This window comes from Apium graveolens, chromosome 9 (assembly GCF_009905375.1).
Source record: "Apium graveolens cultivar Ventura chromosome 9, ASM990537v1, whole genome shotgun sequence".
Classification (NCBI taxonomy): domain Eukaryota; kingdom Viridiplantae; phylum Streptophyta; class Magnoliopsida; order Apiales; family Apiaceae; genus Apium; species Apium graveolens.
In genome coordinates, this window is record NC_133655.1 from 55,072,299 (window position 1) to 55,091,411 (window position 19,113).

The following is a 19,113-nucleotide window of genomic DNA, read 5'->3' on the forward strand; positions in this document are numbered from 1 at the left end:
AACTGCAAGTAGACCTTATACCATGTATGCTACCTGTCTTTGTGCAAGATTTCAGCCTGATCCAAGAAAACCTCATCTAATAGATGTGAAAAGAATTTTCAAGTACCTCAAGGGTACAACTGATCTAGGATTGTGGTATCCTAGGGAATCACATTTTAATCTAATAAATTACTCAGATGTAGATTTTGTAAGATGCAAAATAGATAGGAAAAGCACTAGTGGAAGCTGCCAATTTCTTGGAGGCAGATTGGTTTCCTGGTTTAGCAAGAAACAAAAATCAATTTCCACATCAACTGCAGAAGCAGAATATATTGCTACAGGAAGTTGTGCACATATTCTTTGGATGAAGAATAAGTTACTAGACTATGGGTTAGAATTTTCTAAAATACCCATTTACCGTGATAATCAAAGTGTTATTGCTTTGACGGGTAATCCAATTCAACACTCAATGACAAAGCACATTAGCATTAGGTACCATTTCATATGGGAACATGTGATGGAAGGTACAGTGGAATTGTATTTTGTCCCAACAGATCAACAACTAGCACATATCTTCACAAAACCACTATGTGAAGCTACTTTTACAAGACTGGTAAATGAACAACTTTTTAGATATATTTATGATGTCATGTCTAATCTGATTTGTTTAGTTTCAGAACTTAATATCTGGACTTACTGGAAATCAAAACTTACTGAAATCAGAACTTATATCAGAACTTAAGGCCTTCAGGATTTATATCAGGACTTAAGTGCGGGTACTTCAGATAAGGAATGCAGCTGATTTACAGGAGAGGATCCGGACTAAAACAATAGAAGATATGCATGAAGAGTTGGACAGCTAGAAGACTTGTAGAAGATAATATCTGATTGATATATTTTAGGAGACATAATTATATTCTATATCAATTAGAAGATATCTTGTAACTGTGTACTATATAAACAAAGCTTAGGGTTTACACTATAAGTGTTATCATTAACGAGAACATTATTCATTGTAACCTAGCAGCTCTTAGTGATATTGTTCATAACTGAGAGAGAACAACTGTTCTATTGTAACAAAGTTTATTATATTGAATATACTTGATTAATGTTACATACTTGTGTTCTAAATTGATTTGATTGTATCAATGCTATATTCAACCCTCTTCTATAGTGTTGTGTGACCTAACAAGGTACACGAAACAGAATCACGCACTCACAGTGAGGAAGAAAGAGGAACGTCATATCCCATTCCATATCCCTAAACCATGGTTCTTGATACTTTGGGTATCGAATCTATTTCTGATTGGAACCTAACTCTTAGGGACCTAATATTTAAAGATAGGATTAGAATACTTCAAGACCTAACAAGTCGGGACCTAACAATTGGTGATCTCACAGTTGGGAGGTATAAGGAGTTGGGAATATTGGTTAACATGATGATCAACAGTGACGCCATTTTGCAGAATTTCAAGGGACATGGTTGTTCAGACTCTGACTTGTTATTTTTTTTCAACCAAGTAACATATGAGAACTCCTTCAGACAACATCATACATTCCTTCTCCAAGGGGGAGATAAAAGCTTATATAATAGTTTGGAGGATTCCTCAAATAAGGGGGAGAAATAGCAGGGGAGGAAAGAAAAAGGTAAAGCACATATACACTACACCACACCATATTTGTTTGTAACTACGGATCCTATTGTACAGGAGAGGTGGTAAAATACAAGGTTATTTCCTAGTAATCAGAAGCAGTGGTTTGGTTCATCACTATTCTTCATAAGAGGAGAAGCTGTTTTCCAAAAGGGGAATACCATTAGTTCTTATCTGCGGATCCTATTGTAACGCCCCCAAATTCGGGGTCAGGAATCTGGGTCGTCACGCCATCCTTCACTCATGTGTATCTTGGTATTGATTCAATAATCAAACAGACCCCAATCTCATACTCGCACACACAAGTTATAGCCTTAGAAACGACGTACAAAATGTAATCTTCTTTTATTACACTCAAATGTACTTTACAGGATCTCAAACAATTATTTATAACCTCTACATGAAGTTACAATAATTACGACTGATATCTTATATCTATCTGATACTCTAGCACACCTGAGACAAAGTTCCAGGGATCCTCCCATGACTGCAAGTGACTAAGTCCCACACCGGCATACTGGTTATCTGTTGTGTTGTGTCATTTAAAAGAAAACAAGAGTGAGTTATAATGCCCAGCATAATAGTATACAGTATGAATGACTGTATGATAAACTTAAGTAAAATGTCATATATGATAAATACGTTTTCTTCAAAAATAGTTTTCCTTGGTGATACACACCTTCTTATGAAAACAATCCTTTAGTGGATTTTATTAACCTGCGGATACCTTAGTGGTAAACCCAGCACATAGGCTTGGGTTACGGTATTGCATCATAATTCCAATTGGAAGAATTTGGACACTCGTTGGAGCCACCGTATATGATGATCAGTCATAATACGATAATATTAACCTTTTCTACTAGTAGAAGGACGACACCTTCGTATCCTGGTTATCACCCTTGCCGTATTCGGGCTACGTGTCTCATTTTTGGCTATACACATACTTCACAAGTTCCTGAGTACACAGAGTATCTTCGCCTGCGGTACCTTTGGTAGTCCATCTAGCACACATAGTACCAGAGTCTACCCCTCCCTTGTCCTTTAAAAGAATTCTATCAATCTCGAGAACTCAAACCACATCGAAGTTCCCCAAGCATTTTGCTTGTTGATAGAAATAGCTTATCTCTCTAAGATATAAGTGTATATATGTATATACATACTTCCGATAATTTCGGAGGAAGTACTAAGGATGTGAGTTGACCGTTGTCAATAGATAATTAATAAGGGGGAAAAGTTTATCCTTGAAACTATATACAACATATTAAATAAGTCGGGATAATATTCGCCGACGATCTGAAATTATTCGAATGATATTCTGAAATCAGAAAGTATATTTGAAATCAGGATGTATGATTTTTAAGTCAATAATAAACCCTTTAAGAATAATAATTAATTAAATAATAGTCGATAAATAATTAAAACTCGAATGAGTTTACTCTTTAAAAGAATATTTAAAATAATATTCCTCAACTAATTTATATTTAAGTAGTATGATAATCTTTAATATTTAATCGAGTCTGAAATAAATATTCACTGGAGAATACTTCTCCCATAATAAATGAATAGTAAATAGATATCTATTATTCGAACGATAAAGTATAGTTGAGGGAATGCGATCTTTGGAAATCGTTTTAATAAAAGTTCGAGGTGTTTAGTATTTTGTAAATGGACGTTGAGTCCCTTGAAACATAACTACTATGGACTTTAATCGTCCTATAAATATCACCGAAATGATTCCCGGGTTTTTATTTGATAAAAAAAAACTGACCGACTCTCGGTCTTATAACTTATACATCACGCTCTATTATAGCGTTAATATTCTAATTAAAACACCTCCGGAATACTTCCGGGTTTTCATCAATTTTTACTGACCGATCCTCGGTCTATACATGCCACACTACTTGCTAGCATTAACGTTCTCAATTATAAACTCCTGCGGGATACCTCCGGGTTTTTATAAGCTTACACCGACCGACTCTCGATCTAAATATCACATTTCGAACTCAGTATGAACATATACTAGAAATTATCAACAATTGAGTAATGTAATACATCTCAAACTTCGTAAAACAGTTTAAAACAATCTCATGCATATATCACAGTTTTGTAAAATATTCACAACACAAAAGTTCTTAAAAGGTAGGGTTTGAAAACTTGCCTGGGTATCTCGAGGTGGAGGATGCTCTAGGTTCTGCTCGGAAATCTATAACCATAAACATAATTCATTTCGTTAGGTCCAATTCTAATTTACGGCGACTCGCACTCATGCGCTACTTATAATGCACCCTCTTAACTTATACTACTCTTATTATTCCTTTAGTCCTTATTCACATCATGGTTGCTTCATTTTTCTAAGTATCTTAGGTTCATTCTCTTTATCGTCGTCAGCTCTGCTTATGGATTCTACGGTTTCTAATCACGCGGTCTCGGCTCCGATATTTTTATAAAACTGAAAAATTATTTTTTTCACTTAAAATTTTTATGGAAGTTAGGAAACTCAATATGTTAGTCTCTGTAAAAATTTCATAATTTATGAATACTTTAAGTCAATCCTTTATATTTTCAAAGTTCGTGATTTGTAGCAGTTTTTGTCGCATAAATCACTTTTACTAAAACGACCATAACTTTTGATCTGTAAATCGGAATCAAGCGATTCAAGCGCCTAAATGATCCTTATAACATTTCATATCATAATAAAGGGTTATTTTCAAGAAACTACAGTTTAAAATCTATGGAATTTTTGCAGAAACATAAAGTTACGATTTGTTGGTTTTAACGGAGTTACGTTTATGAACGGGGTTTCGTTTACACCCTAACTCTTAACACAACCACCAACAATCATCATTTCATCATCAACACACAAAATCCTCTCAAGAACATCATGTGTTTGAGGTAACAACAATCATCCTTAAATCTACTCAACTTAAACTTCAAGATCTCAACAATACCACTTCTTAAACTAAGTTTTCTACCACATACTAAATGGATCTTAAAAATGAATCTTAAATAAAGTTGGGCCAAATATTTTTACCTTTCTTGAAATCTTGAGATGTGTTCTTGAGGATGGTGGAGGCTTGGAAGTGCTTGGTATGATTTTTGGAACCTAAAACCACCATTGAAATCAAGAAACCAAAGAAGAGTTACTATTCACACTATTCACTAGTGACTTTCTTAATTTTATTTCACCCATCAAACCTTGATAAAAAGAGATGAAAGAATTTTCTTACCGTAGTTTAATTGCTAGGAAGCTTGAGGATTAATGGGATGATTTTACCATGGCTAGAACTTGAGATTTTGAATTGGATTTCTTGATTTTTCTTCAAGGGGCCGAATGGAAGCTTGATGGGGTGGGGGGGTATTTATACTTGCTTCTCTTGGTTACTTCTTGGTTGTTTCTTGCTTGTTTCTTGGAAATGGGTGTGATATCTTTCCTTTATTTAATAATCTTCCTAGTATAGTATTCTAGGTTTATTCCTTGTTGCCAAATCCATGAACATATCTTAGGTAGCTTCCTAGAAACTACTTGTGTTAGCTTCCTTAGCACATTATTTGGATAGCTTGCTTGATCATCCTATGGTTAGCTTACTATTTGATAAAGTAACCATGGTTACTTTCTTACCATGGTTTAGTTAGTGCGTTACGTTTATTTAATCGCCACAGAAAAGATAAAGCTAGTCGCCACAGAAGTTTTCTCTCCTCAGCCACAAATTTTATTGGATATAAAAGTCTACACTTTACAGCAGAAGACAAGAAGCCATTCATTTTTGGATCATTTTTATGTTCATCTTCTCTCCCAAAAGAGAAGTGGAAATGGCAGCAATGATTTACAGGGAAGTTCAAACTTCTTATTTATCTGTTTAACTTCTCACCGGAGTAACGTTATAATGCCTGATTTAACTCTTGTATATTCATAGGGGCATTATAATCGTTACCCGGTAATTAAATCCTTAGACAAACAAAAGCTAGATCATTGTATAGGATTTGATTTGTAAATATTTGTAGAAGCTAGGAACTTTATTGTTCTTAGATTGTAGCCGGTTAATTTATTTACCGGAGTGTAGCAACACCCCTCGAGGATTTATATAGGAATATATATTTCCCCGAATATTTTGTGTTCCTTGTTTTTATTGTTCCAAATACTATTTCTCTCAAGAACACGAAACCACTAACCAAGCACTAAATCTATATCCGCTAAAGATTCGAAATAATTTTTAATTTAGTGATTATCGTATTCAACCCCCCTTCTACGATAATTCGGGACCTAATAACATGTTTGGGAGATCTCTTACCAAATCTTTCTTCACCAGTTCATTGAGATTATTGAAGTTTAGATGAGAAAGCTTCTTGGCCAATTCCAACTTTTATCTACGGATGCCTTGGTTACCAAACAAGTTTCAGGACCATCAGTATTTGCATAAAGTTTGGCTTCATAGATTTTTCCATATCTGTAAACTTTGAAAACTATCTTCTTTGCGATCTTATGAACTACTTCACAGTGAGTATCATAGAATGCAACATAGAAACCTATGTCAGTAATCTGACTGATGCTCAAAAGATTGTGCTTCAGTCCATCTACTAGAGCTACGTTTGAGATGATGACATTTCCAAAGATTATATTGCCATAACCCAGTATTTTTCCTATATTTCCATAAATATAGGAAACCATTGGGCCATCCTTCTACTCATATTTAGAAAATAGGGATTTAGTTCCAGTCATATGTGCAGAACAACCATTATCCAGTACAAGAACATTCTTCTTGTTTCCCTGTAATCAGAAATATGGAAATCAGTTAGCATTTTTAAGAACCCCACTTGTTGGGCCATTGTAGACATGTTATGTATTTTTGCAGCAGAATATTTCTTGTCAGGAATTGATCCATTAGGAATTTCTCCATCAGGATTTATCTTGACAAATTTAACTCTATAAGATGTATGCATATTTAGTTTAACAGTTCTATTTAAAACAATAATTTTATTGAACTTAGGTAAAGGATCATAATTGTTGTGATACCAACTATGATAATCTTTACAAGTGTAAATAGAATGCCAAATGCTACCACAGTGAGAACAAGGGTTTTGTCATTTGTAAAGTACTGATCTACCACTAATATCAGACTCGGGAATCTTAGAGACTTTCTTTTTACGATTCCTGCAATCAATAGCATTATGATTAGTATTACCACAGTTAAAACAAGCTTTCCTAGGAGCATCAGGAATTTACTTATAGTTTCTTGCCTTATTTATTCCTTGTTTATCATTTCTACCTCTCTTAGACCTAGATTTGTGAGACCTAATAGTTATCCCACCAATTTTCTTGTCTAACTGATTTTTGGAAATAAGTCATATATTCTTACTTCTCTTTTCTTTAATCTTAAACTCTTTTTCCTTTTTATCAGAACCTCTAGGTTCATATTTCTTCTTATCAGAAGTTTTAGAGGTAGAACCAACTTCATAAACAGACTTTACTCCATTTTCATCAGTTCTCACAAACTTCACAGGAGTAGTGTTATTAATAGCCTTATTGATATTCCTATAAGTAAATTTATTATAACCTATACATTCTTTCCAGTTCTTATCACTGATGAAACTATGAACTTTTCTACCTTAAGTCATCATGTTTTAAATACCTCTATTTCCTTCTCAAGAACTTCTTCTAGTCTAGCATATTTGATATTTATCTGAGTTTTATTATGTTGGGATCTTTTATATTCCTTTTCATTTTTATTCATGCATACTAACTCAGCTTCTAAGAAATCATTTCTTTCTCTAAGCTTCTTATTTTTAGTAATTAAACTGTCACATTCAATAGTCTTACTTTTAAAAGTGAAATGCAGAGAGTATAAGAAAGTTTCTAATTCAGACATATTATTAATATCAATAAGGAATACAACTAAAGGTACCTTATCAGTTCCTGAAGCATCCTCTCCATGAGTTTCCATGAGTGCATAACATTCATCATCATTGTCGGTTCCTGATGAGTTCATCTAGTCTTTGTTGGAGTTTGTTGTGACCAAAGCTTTTCAGTTGGCTTGGGGCACTCGGTAGCCAGATGTCCCCTTTCATTGTAGTTGTTACAAGTCACCCTGGCTTTGTCAAACTTCCTTCCCTTGGTGTACTGTTCTCATTCTTTCTAAACTTTCCTTTTCCATCTCCAGAGTACTTTATGTTAAAACCACCTTTCATTTTTGTTTTTGCAAACCTCATGCTTCTAAAACCTTTCACCATCATTGCAGCCATCTCAACAACTTGAGGATCATGCAATTCAATCTCAAAATCCTCGTTAGTATCTGTATCAGGATTTGATGATTCATCAGTATCTGACTCTTCCACAATATTCCTTCTTCTTGACCTCTCACTCATCTTTTCCTTCCCTTTATGAGTCTTAACATTTAAAGTCACAGTCTTCATCTTCTGACCCTTCTTATTTTTCCTTTGTTGGATCTCCAAGTAATGAGTTTTCAACATCCTATAAACTTCATCCAGTGTTGGTAAATCAAGATCATATTGATTCTTGATTATTGAGGCTTGGGTATCCCAATCTTCTGGAAGAGCTCTCAAAAACTTGGTGTTTGAGTCTTCCCTATCATACTCTTCTCCAGCTAATGATAGATTATTCATCAATTTCAGAAATATAGATGTCAGTAATTGACTCATCAGCCTTGGCATCAAATTGCTCGTATTCTTGCATAAGAACAACTCTTCTATTCTTGTTTATTTCCATTGTACCTTGGCACTGTGTCTCTAAAGCATCCCATATCTCTTTTGCAGTCTTGCAGGAAATCACCCTGTTTGACATCACATTGTCCAAGCTATTATGTGGAATATTCCTGACTTTTGCATCTTTAAGCATTAAAGCCTTCTTAGGATCTGACCGGTTTGATTTTTCTTTCCTGAAATAGTGTTCAGGAACATCTGGTGTCATAGCCACAGTTTTCATAGGGTAAGGAGGTCCTGTTTTGATAATATCAACATATGCATCATCAATAGCTTTCAGGAACATCAACATATTTACTCTCCATATAGAGTAATCAGCTTTCTTCACGATGGGAATTTTCATGTTTTCGTATTTATTTCCAGACATCTTGACCTTTTCAAATTAACAGTTAATTTGGTCGCTCTAATACCACTTGTTTCCCAGTAAAGTAATTGTTTAAGGGGGTTGGATACAATTACTAAACAAATCGATTTATCACAGAAGTAAAGTAAGCACAGTTGAATCAAATAACAAGTTATATTGATCTTTAATAAAATGTTACAAAACTCTCTCAAGAACAATATTTTTAAGAGCTGCTAGGTTATAAAACACTCGAGTTGTGCACACACAAAAAGTGATAACCTATTGTGTGTTTATATACTACATAACTACAATCAAACTATAACAAATACAAGATATGTTTCAGTATAACTCATCTAGTTTCTATACATATCTAAATCAACTACGATCATATAAATCAACACCATCTGATTTATCTCGCAGCTTTGACTTGTCACTCAAGACATCTTCAACGGATAAATGTTAGAACTTCAATGGATATTCATATGTAAGCATCAACGGATGACTGAATATATTGTCATCGGATGGTAATGAATCTTTCAATGGATAATCATATCCTGACTGTTGATCATATCCTGATTGTCAGACAAATCCTGATTCTTGACGTAGCCAATTCCCAACAAGGTGAACATGATTTCATTCCAACCTGACTTTTATCACAAACTTTAATAACGCCAAATTACTAAAATTTTTTTGAATGTAAGCATAATTTATAGATAAGTATCGCTACAAGTTACTTTCCCCTAAAACAATATCAAAATAATCAGGAATTTCTGAATAAGGGGATACACAACTTAAATCATATTGTTCAAGTATGAATTATAATCAACAGTTAATCCATTTATATAAAACTGAACCATAAAAGATATGCTCAGAGGTACTTGACTTTGGAAAACAAAACCTTTGACTGGGACCTACAGAATCGAAATACCCTAGATTAGATATCCGATTATACTAGATATATCCTCGCAATTCAGTTCCACCCGATAAAATAGAGATGATGCTATAACATATAATTACATATCTTATTTATATACAGAATTCACGTAAAAGAGTATTTTTAATAGAGTAACACCATACTAGATATGCATATAATTTTTAGTTATATAAAATAGGTTTTCCAAATATTTTTTGCAAAATATTTCACCAAACAAATTTAATATTAGTAGATGTTTGGAAATTAATTTCTTAAAATATGAAAGTAAGTTTGTAAAATGATCTATAATTGAATAATATACAGTCGATTAGTATTCCTGATAAATAAAGAATCTACTCCCCAATTTCCAAAATAAATATTTTCTCGAAAAATGGGCAACACCTCCTCTGTTTATCGGACTAACAGTCGATAACATATCGACACCAACAACAACCATCAGCAATAATAATTTACACATATTCGAAATTCTATATTCCCGATTCACATAATTTTGGAAATTTCCAAATATTTTAATTTTTAAATCGATTTTTTCTGGAAAATAATTACACAAATAATTTAAAACATATTACAATTCAATAAGCTGAGATAAAACGAATTGTTTTTCAAAAAATAGGGCTCAGGAGTACATTATAGCCCACCACCGGTTCACCGGAGTTCGTCACCGGTGGCGGAAAAATTTGGTGGTGCCCCTTATTTCGGGTTTCTAGCATGAATTTCATCGATAACGAGATTATAGAACCGCAAATAACGATTATCAGTAAAGCCCAACAGATTTTATCCAAAACCGAAGCAAAAACACAACCAACAAGCTACCAACAACAATTGCACAATCACCACATAACCACACACAACACACGCGCACATACAACCCTCGCTAGAAAGGAAACCGGTGGTGAAGGAACAATTACATAACATGCCAACAGCTAATTACCGGGGGAGAGGGAGGGAACGAGAGAACAGGGAGAGTAAGAGGGAGAGATGAGATAGAGAGAGGAGAGAAGTGAGAGATATGGGAGGATGAGAGGATGAGGGAAGAGAGATGCGAGAGAGAGAGAGAGATAGAGAGAGAGAGAATGAGAGACAGAGAGATTAATGAGAGAGAGAAAGAGGCGGTGATGTTTGTGTGTGTGTTTTTTTAACAGGATACATGTAGAAAAATGAACATGGAACGTGTCTCCCTGCACTGACACATGTCCCTGCCTGCCACGCAAGCTAGTTTTTGTCTCGCAATTTTACATTTTAACGACATAATTTGTGGGTAAAAATAAGCAAAATATTTTCAAACTAGTTTTAAAATTCATAAAATATTTGAAAACTAACAAAATATAATTTTCAGATTTTTTAAATCATTTTTGAATTTAAAATTGAATCAACAAATAATTACAATCAGACTATAATTTGAGACTAAATATTTGATTAAATATTATTTTATAAATTTTTCTAAATTCCTATAATTAAATATTGAAATTATAGAGTCATAAAAATAATTGTACTAATAATATTCATATTTATGAAAATTAAACTTTGATATCTCTGCTTAAATAGAAGAAGAAAATAATATATATTAAATGTTAAACCAAAACAACAATTCAGAGTATGAATAATCCAACACCTATTTAATATTTAACACGCAACATATAATTTGCAGATTATATATTTTATTTAATACTATGAAATACAGAGTCGTTATAGCCTCCCCCGTTAAAAAGATTCTGTCCTCAGAATCTCACCTAACTGAACAAGTGGGGATATTTGTCTAACATATCAGATTCTAACTCCCAAGTAGACTCTTCTACTCGAGGGTTCCTCCAAATTACTTTAACTATTGGGATAGACTTATTTCTAAGAACTCGCTCTTTACGGGCTAGGATCTTGATTGGTTGTTCGACGTAGGACAAATCTGGCTGTACCTCGATTGGGTCATATTCGATGACTTGATTTGAATCAGGGTTATATTTCTTTAACATGGAGACGTAGAATATATTGTGAATATGATGCAAATGTAGTGGCAATTCTAATTCATAAGCAACTTTGCCTACTCTCTTCAAAACTTCAAACAGACCGATATATCTGGGATTCAATTTGCCTTTTTGGCAGAATCTAACTAATTCTTTCAAAGGAGAGACTTTCAACAACACTGGTGCTCCAACTTCTATTTCCATGTCCTTTAGATGCAAAAATGCATTCTTTCTTTATCTTTTATGGGATTCCTTTAATCTTTTCTGAATTATGATTATTGGATCTTTTGTTTGTTGAACTAGTTCCGGACCTAACAATTTTCTTTCACCGACTTCTTCCTAACAAAGTGGAGATCTACATTTTTGACCATACAAAGCTTCGTAAGGAGGCATTCCAATACTAGCATGATAACTGTTATTGTAAGAAAATTCTATTAGTGGTAAATGATCATCCTAGTTTCCGCTTGATGTTTGATGTTCTGCTTTCACCTTATGGCCCGTATGGAATTTACTAATCCAATCAGCTACCTCTTTCTTTATTCTTGGCAACCAAAAATTTTTCTTTAGATCCTGATACATCTTTGTACTCTATGGATGGATAGTATATCTTGAACTATGGGCTTCTCATAAAATGTCATTCTTCAATTCAGTCATGTTAGGAATCCATATTCGGGAGAAAAATATTAACACACCTTTACTATCCTTCTGTGTAGAAATCTCTTCTCCTGTTAAATTATCTAAGCCTTGATTCATTACTTCATCCTTACATTTCTTGATTATTTCCATTAGTTCTAGCTGGAAGGTAATCTCATATAAATTTTCTTTACTACTTCCCGGCACACGGACCTCAATCTCCAGTTTCTCCAATTCTGCTAATTCTGCTGACAATTCCTTAGAAATGTCCATCATGTTTAATCTTCCTTTCGGCTCAGTGCACCTGCTACTACATTAGCTTTCTCTGGATGATAGTTAATGGAACAATCATAATCTTTAATTAAGTCCAACCATCTCCTCTGCCTAATATTTAAATCTTTCTGAGTGAATATGTACTTTAAGCTCTTATGATCTGTATAGATATCACACTTTTCTCCGTACAAGTTATGTTTTCATAGCTTCAATGCAAAAATAATTGTCGTTAACTCCAAATCACGTGTAGGATACTTATGGTTCATCAGGCTTTAGCTGTCTCGACGCGTATGCGATAACTCTATCATGTTTCATCAACACACAACCTAATACTTTCAAAGAAGCATCACTATAGATTACAAAATGACCTTTTTTATCTGGAAGTGCTAATACTGGAGCTGTCACCAATCTTTTCTTTAGTTTCTGGAAACTTTCTTCACACTCCTCGTTCCTTCTCTTTTTTCCTGGTTAGCTTCGTCAATGGGGTTGCGATCTTCGTAAAATCTTTTATAAATCTTCGGTATTAACCTGTCAGTCCAAGGAAACTCCTAACTTATATCGGTGTCTTCGGTTGCTCCCCATCTGATACAGCTTCAATCTTTACGAGATCTATATTTATGTCATCTTTACCAACCACATGACCTAAGAATCGAACTTTATCCAACCAAAATTCATATTTTGAAAACTTAGCATACAACTTTCTTTCTTTTAGTCTTTACAAGGCAATACTTAGTGTTCTACATGTTCCTTCTTAGATTTTGAGTAAATCAGGATGTCATCAATAAATACAATCATAAACTTATCTAAGTACTCCTTAAATACTTTATTCATCAGATCCATGAATGCTGCTGGTGCGTTCGTTACTCCAAATGACATCACCAAAACCTCGTAATGTACATAGCTTGTTCTAAATGCAGTATTTGGTATATCTTCAAGCTTAATCTTTAACTGATGGTCGCCTGACCTTAATTCAATTTTGAGAAACAAACTACTCCTTTTAGTTGGTCAAATAAATCATCATTCTAGGTAGAGGATACTTGTTCTTAATTGTCAACTTATTTAACTCTCTATAGTCAATATACAACCTCATACTTCCATCTTTCTTTTTCACAAATAGCACTGGTGCACCCCATGGGGATATACTTGGTCTAATTACACCTTTATCCAACTTCGCCAAGTTGCTTAGCCAATTCTTTCATCTCTACTGGGGCCATCTGATATGGAACTTTTGACACTAGTTCCGCTTCGGGTACTAATTCAATGGAAAACTCTATCTCGCAATCTTGTGGTAGTCTTGGTAATTCATCCGGAAAGACTTCTTGAAATTCATTTACCATCAGAATTTCTTCCAGATTAGAGGCTTCCTTCTTGGTGTCCATTACATGAGGTAGATAGGCTTCACATCCTTTTCTTAATCACTTCTTTGCTTGAATGACTGAAAAGAACTTCTTTTCTTACTTTTGTCTTTGAAAATTTACCCTAAGATTATCCTCCGTAAACATAACAATCCATTTTTTCTTGTAGTCAATCTTGGCCTTATGCCGTGACAACCAATCCATTCCTAAAATTATATTAAATTTTTCTAACTCAAAAGGTATTATGTCGACCGAAAAAGAGTGTCATAACATTTCTATTTGGCATTTAGGATAGAGCTGATTTACGGGTATTTTATATTGATTACCATTTCTATAGTTAAGGATTCATTTAAGTCTTCCAACATTAGATCCATTCTACCCACATAATTCTTTTATATATATATGACTTAGATGCTCCAGAATCAAACCGAACTTTAACATGTACGGTATTGAGAGAAAGCGTACCTGCTACCACATCGGAATCTTGAGCGGTTAAATTTTTGGACATCTGAAAAGTCCTAGCTCTGGCTGTACTAGATGTTAGACCTTTTGATGCACTACGTCCAACACTACCTTGAGCAGCATTCTTGCAGTTCTTGGCAATGTGCCCTACCTTACCACAGTTATGGCAGGTAACTCCTGGATTCTCCATACTGTATTCTGACGCATAGTGACCCTTTTGTCTGCATTTGAAACACTCAATATTTGCCTTGCATACTCCACTATTCTTTTTATCATATTGTTTACATTCTGCTACCGGTGGCCTAAATGACTTGACTTGATTGGAACTAACTGAGGTGTTACTAGGGCCTATTCTAAGAAAAGTTTTATCTTTTGAATCCTCTATCTTTATTCTTCCAAAACCTTTTATGGATCTTTTAACTAGATCCTCCTTGATCTGACTTATCTTCCAAGATTCTACTTTCCTTTTCTTTCCTTCTTATTCTTTGATAGTCAACTTCTGGTCACTTTCTATAACCAGAGCTGCCTGATTTGCAAAGGTATATGGTTTAGGTTGTAAAACTACAACTCCACTTTGAATCTCTGGCTTCAATCCTTGCTGAAACCTTTTCGCTCTTTCAGCTTCTGAACTCACATAATCTGGCACAAATCTAGCCAACTCCATGAACTTAGCTTCACACCCAGCCACCCTCTTTTCACCTTGCTTTAGTTCTAAGAATTCAATCTTCATCTGATTCTGCATACAATCTGGAAAATATTTTTCCAAGAACAACTGCGTAAACCTTGACCATAAGATATGGCCTTCTCCTTCTAATGCTTTGGTCGATTTGCACCAATAGTTTTCTTCATTTTTCAGAAAATAGCTCACATAGTCTGTCTTAAGGTCATCACTAACTTGGGTAAGGGTGAAGGCCTTCTCCATCTCCTTTAACCATATCCTTACAGAAACAGAATCAGCCTCACCCCTAAATTCTGGGGGGTTTAACAGCTTGGAAAGATTTGAAACTAGTGGTTTGATTTATTCCCCTCTGATGTTGTTGTTGTAATTGCAGCTGTTGTTGTTAGATCTGCTATTATTGTTGTTGTATTATATGTTGTTGTTGTGGTTGTTGTTGTTTGTTGTTGTTGTTGTTGTTGTTGGTATTGTTGAATTTGTTGTTGAAATTGTTGTTATTGTGCCATCTGATTTGATTGTTGGTGCAACAAATCTAGAATTTCATTCATAGCTGGACCCCCAGCAGATTCCCTGCTAATGGATTTAGGCTGGGAATTTTTCTTTGGTGACGTTCTCCTGGAACATAGCAAGGGATATACAAGTTTATAACAAATATGTATAACAAATATTTTACTATTGTGTTGGTACAGATGTATCAGGAGAATGCTACTAAAATGAAATACCCATGTCTTCATTTGACCGGGGTCAATCTATAATGAATGTCTAAATTAACAACATCAGCAACCATAATAACAATAAAAATAATAGAAACAATAACGACACAAGAAATTTTCAAAGGTAAAGGAAAGCTAAGCAACATGATTTATATATAAGATATATGAATACAACAACAATCATCTGGCCTTCCAACCACAACTATTAGAATACAATAATAACATTAGCCGAATACACAACAAAATTTGGATGTCATAACAGCCACCGACTACTTAAAGTAGCACACTAAATTGAGTACAGCCTAAAGAACTCTGGACTTACCAAGCACACTCGTCCAAATTATAACAACTAGCATCCCTTATAGGCGATCTCTAGTAGCTGCCTCTGATCATTCTAAGCTCAAACACCAGCCAATCAACCAAACCCTGTTACTGCATAACTCTAGCATCTCAACTAATAAAAGGTCCAATATATCTAACTCTCTCTATAGCAGTCTAAGTAAGATCTCTCACCCTAGCCTGAATGTTTGGAAAGGACACAACCACTGCATGATATGGTTCAATAGGCACACAGTCGAGATGGGCTACAAACTCAGGACTCTGCTCTCAGATCAATGATTGGTTAAGAGCCTGATACACATGGTATGTATGACAACCTCTAAACCCGGGTCAAAAGTTTGGAGCTCACAACACACACACAATATACAAACCTGTATATAAAATATTATATGCATTGACCCCTCTTTTCACTACCATGGATCGCAACAGGTTCAAGTATGAAAATAAACCACAACCTTAACTTTTATTACATCGTACCAACACCCAACTAGTTCAACTTACAACTGATAATGATATCGATCTTACAATCTTTCATAACTCATCTACAATATAAAGCTCTTGCTAGCTTGATCTAACTCAACCTGGAACCCTAGCTCACACCATGGAGAGGGAATCCTCTTTACCAATAATTTTCCTTTTCAACTGTTGAAAACATAATTTTTTTTTGCAAGAGTGAGCTAACTAGCTCAACAAGTCATAATAACAATAATTGAGGTTAAACAATGATCAATTTGAATGATTCAGAAGAATCAAGTATTCTGATTAAGTAATGGTTAGAATTGGATATTCACTTTTTATTTTAAAAAGCAAGGTTAGGCTGCTGATTAGTCACGTACTAACCCTGAGCAAGGCTCCCAGCTTTGCTCTATATACTTAATCCAAGGCATGCATTGGCCTATTATGACCACGAATCTGGTCCGACCACGAATCTGGTCCATATTTATAAAACCATCCAATTCTAAAACAATTCGATATGATAACCAATGTAATTCAATAAGATAAATCATAACAACATTTATCTTGAAGCATAGGGTGATTCACAATACCATGAAGGTATAACAAGGAATTCAAAAAGATTGGCTTTCAATCAAGGAAAGAATCAGAAAGTAGAAGACCAAGGGTTCAAGGGTTCCAAGGAATGGTCTTCTATTAAACAAGGAATAAGGGTTGGTATGTCAAGAAATTCAATATCAGAAATCAGTATGTGGTAGATATGTATTTGTGGAGTAGTATCGTATGTGTATGGCTCGTATCTGAGAATTCAACAATCAATGGTTTATGAAGAATAAGACCTATGGCTCAAGATCAATAAGAATCAGGGTTCAAGGTTGAATAGTTTAAAGCCCTTGCAATATAAAACATGATTTATTTTGAATACTAGCAACATGTTATGAGAAAGTTTGAAAATATTTGCAATATATCTTGAAGAAGGTTCAGAAGTACTTGCCTTATCACAGATGATTTCTAGCTTCACTTGTACTCATCTATAGTTTTACTCATCAATCACTTTTCTTCTTCTTCTATAACTTGCTTCTATTCACCAATCACTTACCTTCTCTTTCTACACTTTGATTCTATTTATGGATAACTGACTTTCTTTTTCTATGCCTCACTTACTCTGCTAGGCATCACAACTATCTATCAATACTCAATATCATATCATTTTAATCATCATATAGATGTCATAAGCTTTTATCTACCCTTCGTTTTATCCAAATCTGATTTACGCATGAAAAGTTACAACAAAAACCGTTAGACAATAACCACATAGGCATATAACACATCAATCAGATAGCACGTAGCACATAGCACACAAGATATTTGATCAAAATAATTTTTCAAAGAAGATTCAGGTTTAAAATAATTTAAAAGGTATTTAATACGAATTTTTAAACATTTTTCGGAACTAAAACGGGACTCTGAATCATTTTATAATTAAATAATAGGGTTTCAACACCCGAATCTGACTTTAAAATAATTTTTTAATAATTATCGAGCCTTGAAAATAATTTAAAATAATATTTTAAAGCTCAAAACTATTTTTCGGAATTTTTAAATCCAAATAAATAATTAAATCTAATTAAATAATCAATTAAAATTAAATACTAACTAAGTACATCAATTAATCAATTAATATTTAAATTAATTGACTAATTAAATAATTAATTATCAAATAAAATTAATTAATTAAATAATTTGGATTTATTTATATACAAAAATAATTTTCAGAATTTAAAAATAATTGTTATGGATCAAAATCTAAAGTATAATAATTGCTGTATTTATTACTAAGGAACGTGAGCTTCGAAGCTCGATTCGACTGCTCTTGTGTTTCGTGACTCGATCTGCCTTAAAGATGCCTACGTACCTTATTATGCCAAGGATCAAGTCAAAAAATGTAGTTCTGATTTATGGGGTGAAGCCTCTTATATAGATGTTGGGAGTCCTTGAATTGGACTTGATTTAGGAGACTTGAGGGGCAAGCCTCAGAGTTAGAACGGACTTTGGAGTTCTAGGAAGTAGGAAATTAATTCTTTGTTCAATTAGATCCCTTAAAAGCTGATCTACAAGGATTCATGTCCCTATTAGGACTGATATTGACAGTTATTTTCTTCCTTATTTAATTAATTACGAAATTAATTAATATTCAGGGTTGTGGGCCTTCTTTGTTCCAGATCAGGCCTGATCAATGTGTTAACTTTTTTGGTCTGAATATCATACATCTTCTTATTGGGCCTTGTAGCCCAAATCATGTGTAATTAATGCAATATTAATTACGTAATCAGGATTTATTTATTCCCTATCTTTTGCCCCCCAACTCTTGGGAAATTATAAAAAGATTTCGGAAGAGTTAAGTCCATTGTTTCCCTTACAGGGTATCGTTTTTTGTGTAAAGTATGGAGCAACCTACATATTTACAACGATTTACCTTTGTACATGACTCCAGGGATTATTTCCTAATTTCCTGAAATTTTCCCTTTATTTTTTGGAATTTCCAGTAATTTTTCATAATTTCTGGATATTATTCCTTATTTTTTCAGGAATTTTCCTAAATTTTATGATTTTTCCTTATTTTCCAGGA

At 34.0% G+C, this 19,113-nt stretch overlaps 1 protein-coding gene across 1 annotated transcript; it reads right to left on the minus strand.

The window, feature by feature from the left end:
* Positions 1–14,781: 14,781 nt before the first annotated feature.
* On the minus strand, positions 14,782–15,225 carry LOC141685262 (uncharacterized). Its single transcript, XM_074490375.1, has one exon. It carries the CDS (start codon positions 15,223–15,225, stop codon positions 14,782–14,784), a length of 444 nt encoding a protein of 147 aa, XP_074346476.1.
* Between the last annotated feature and the right edge of the window lie 3,888 nt (positions 15,226–19,113).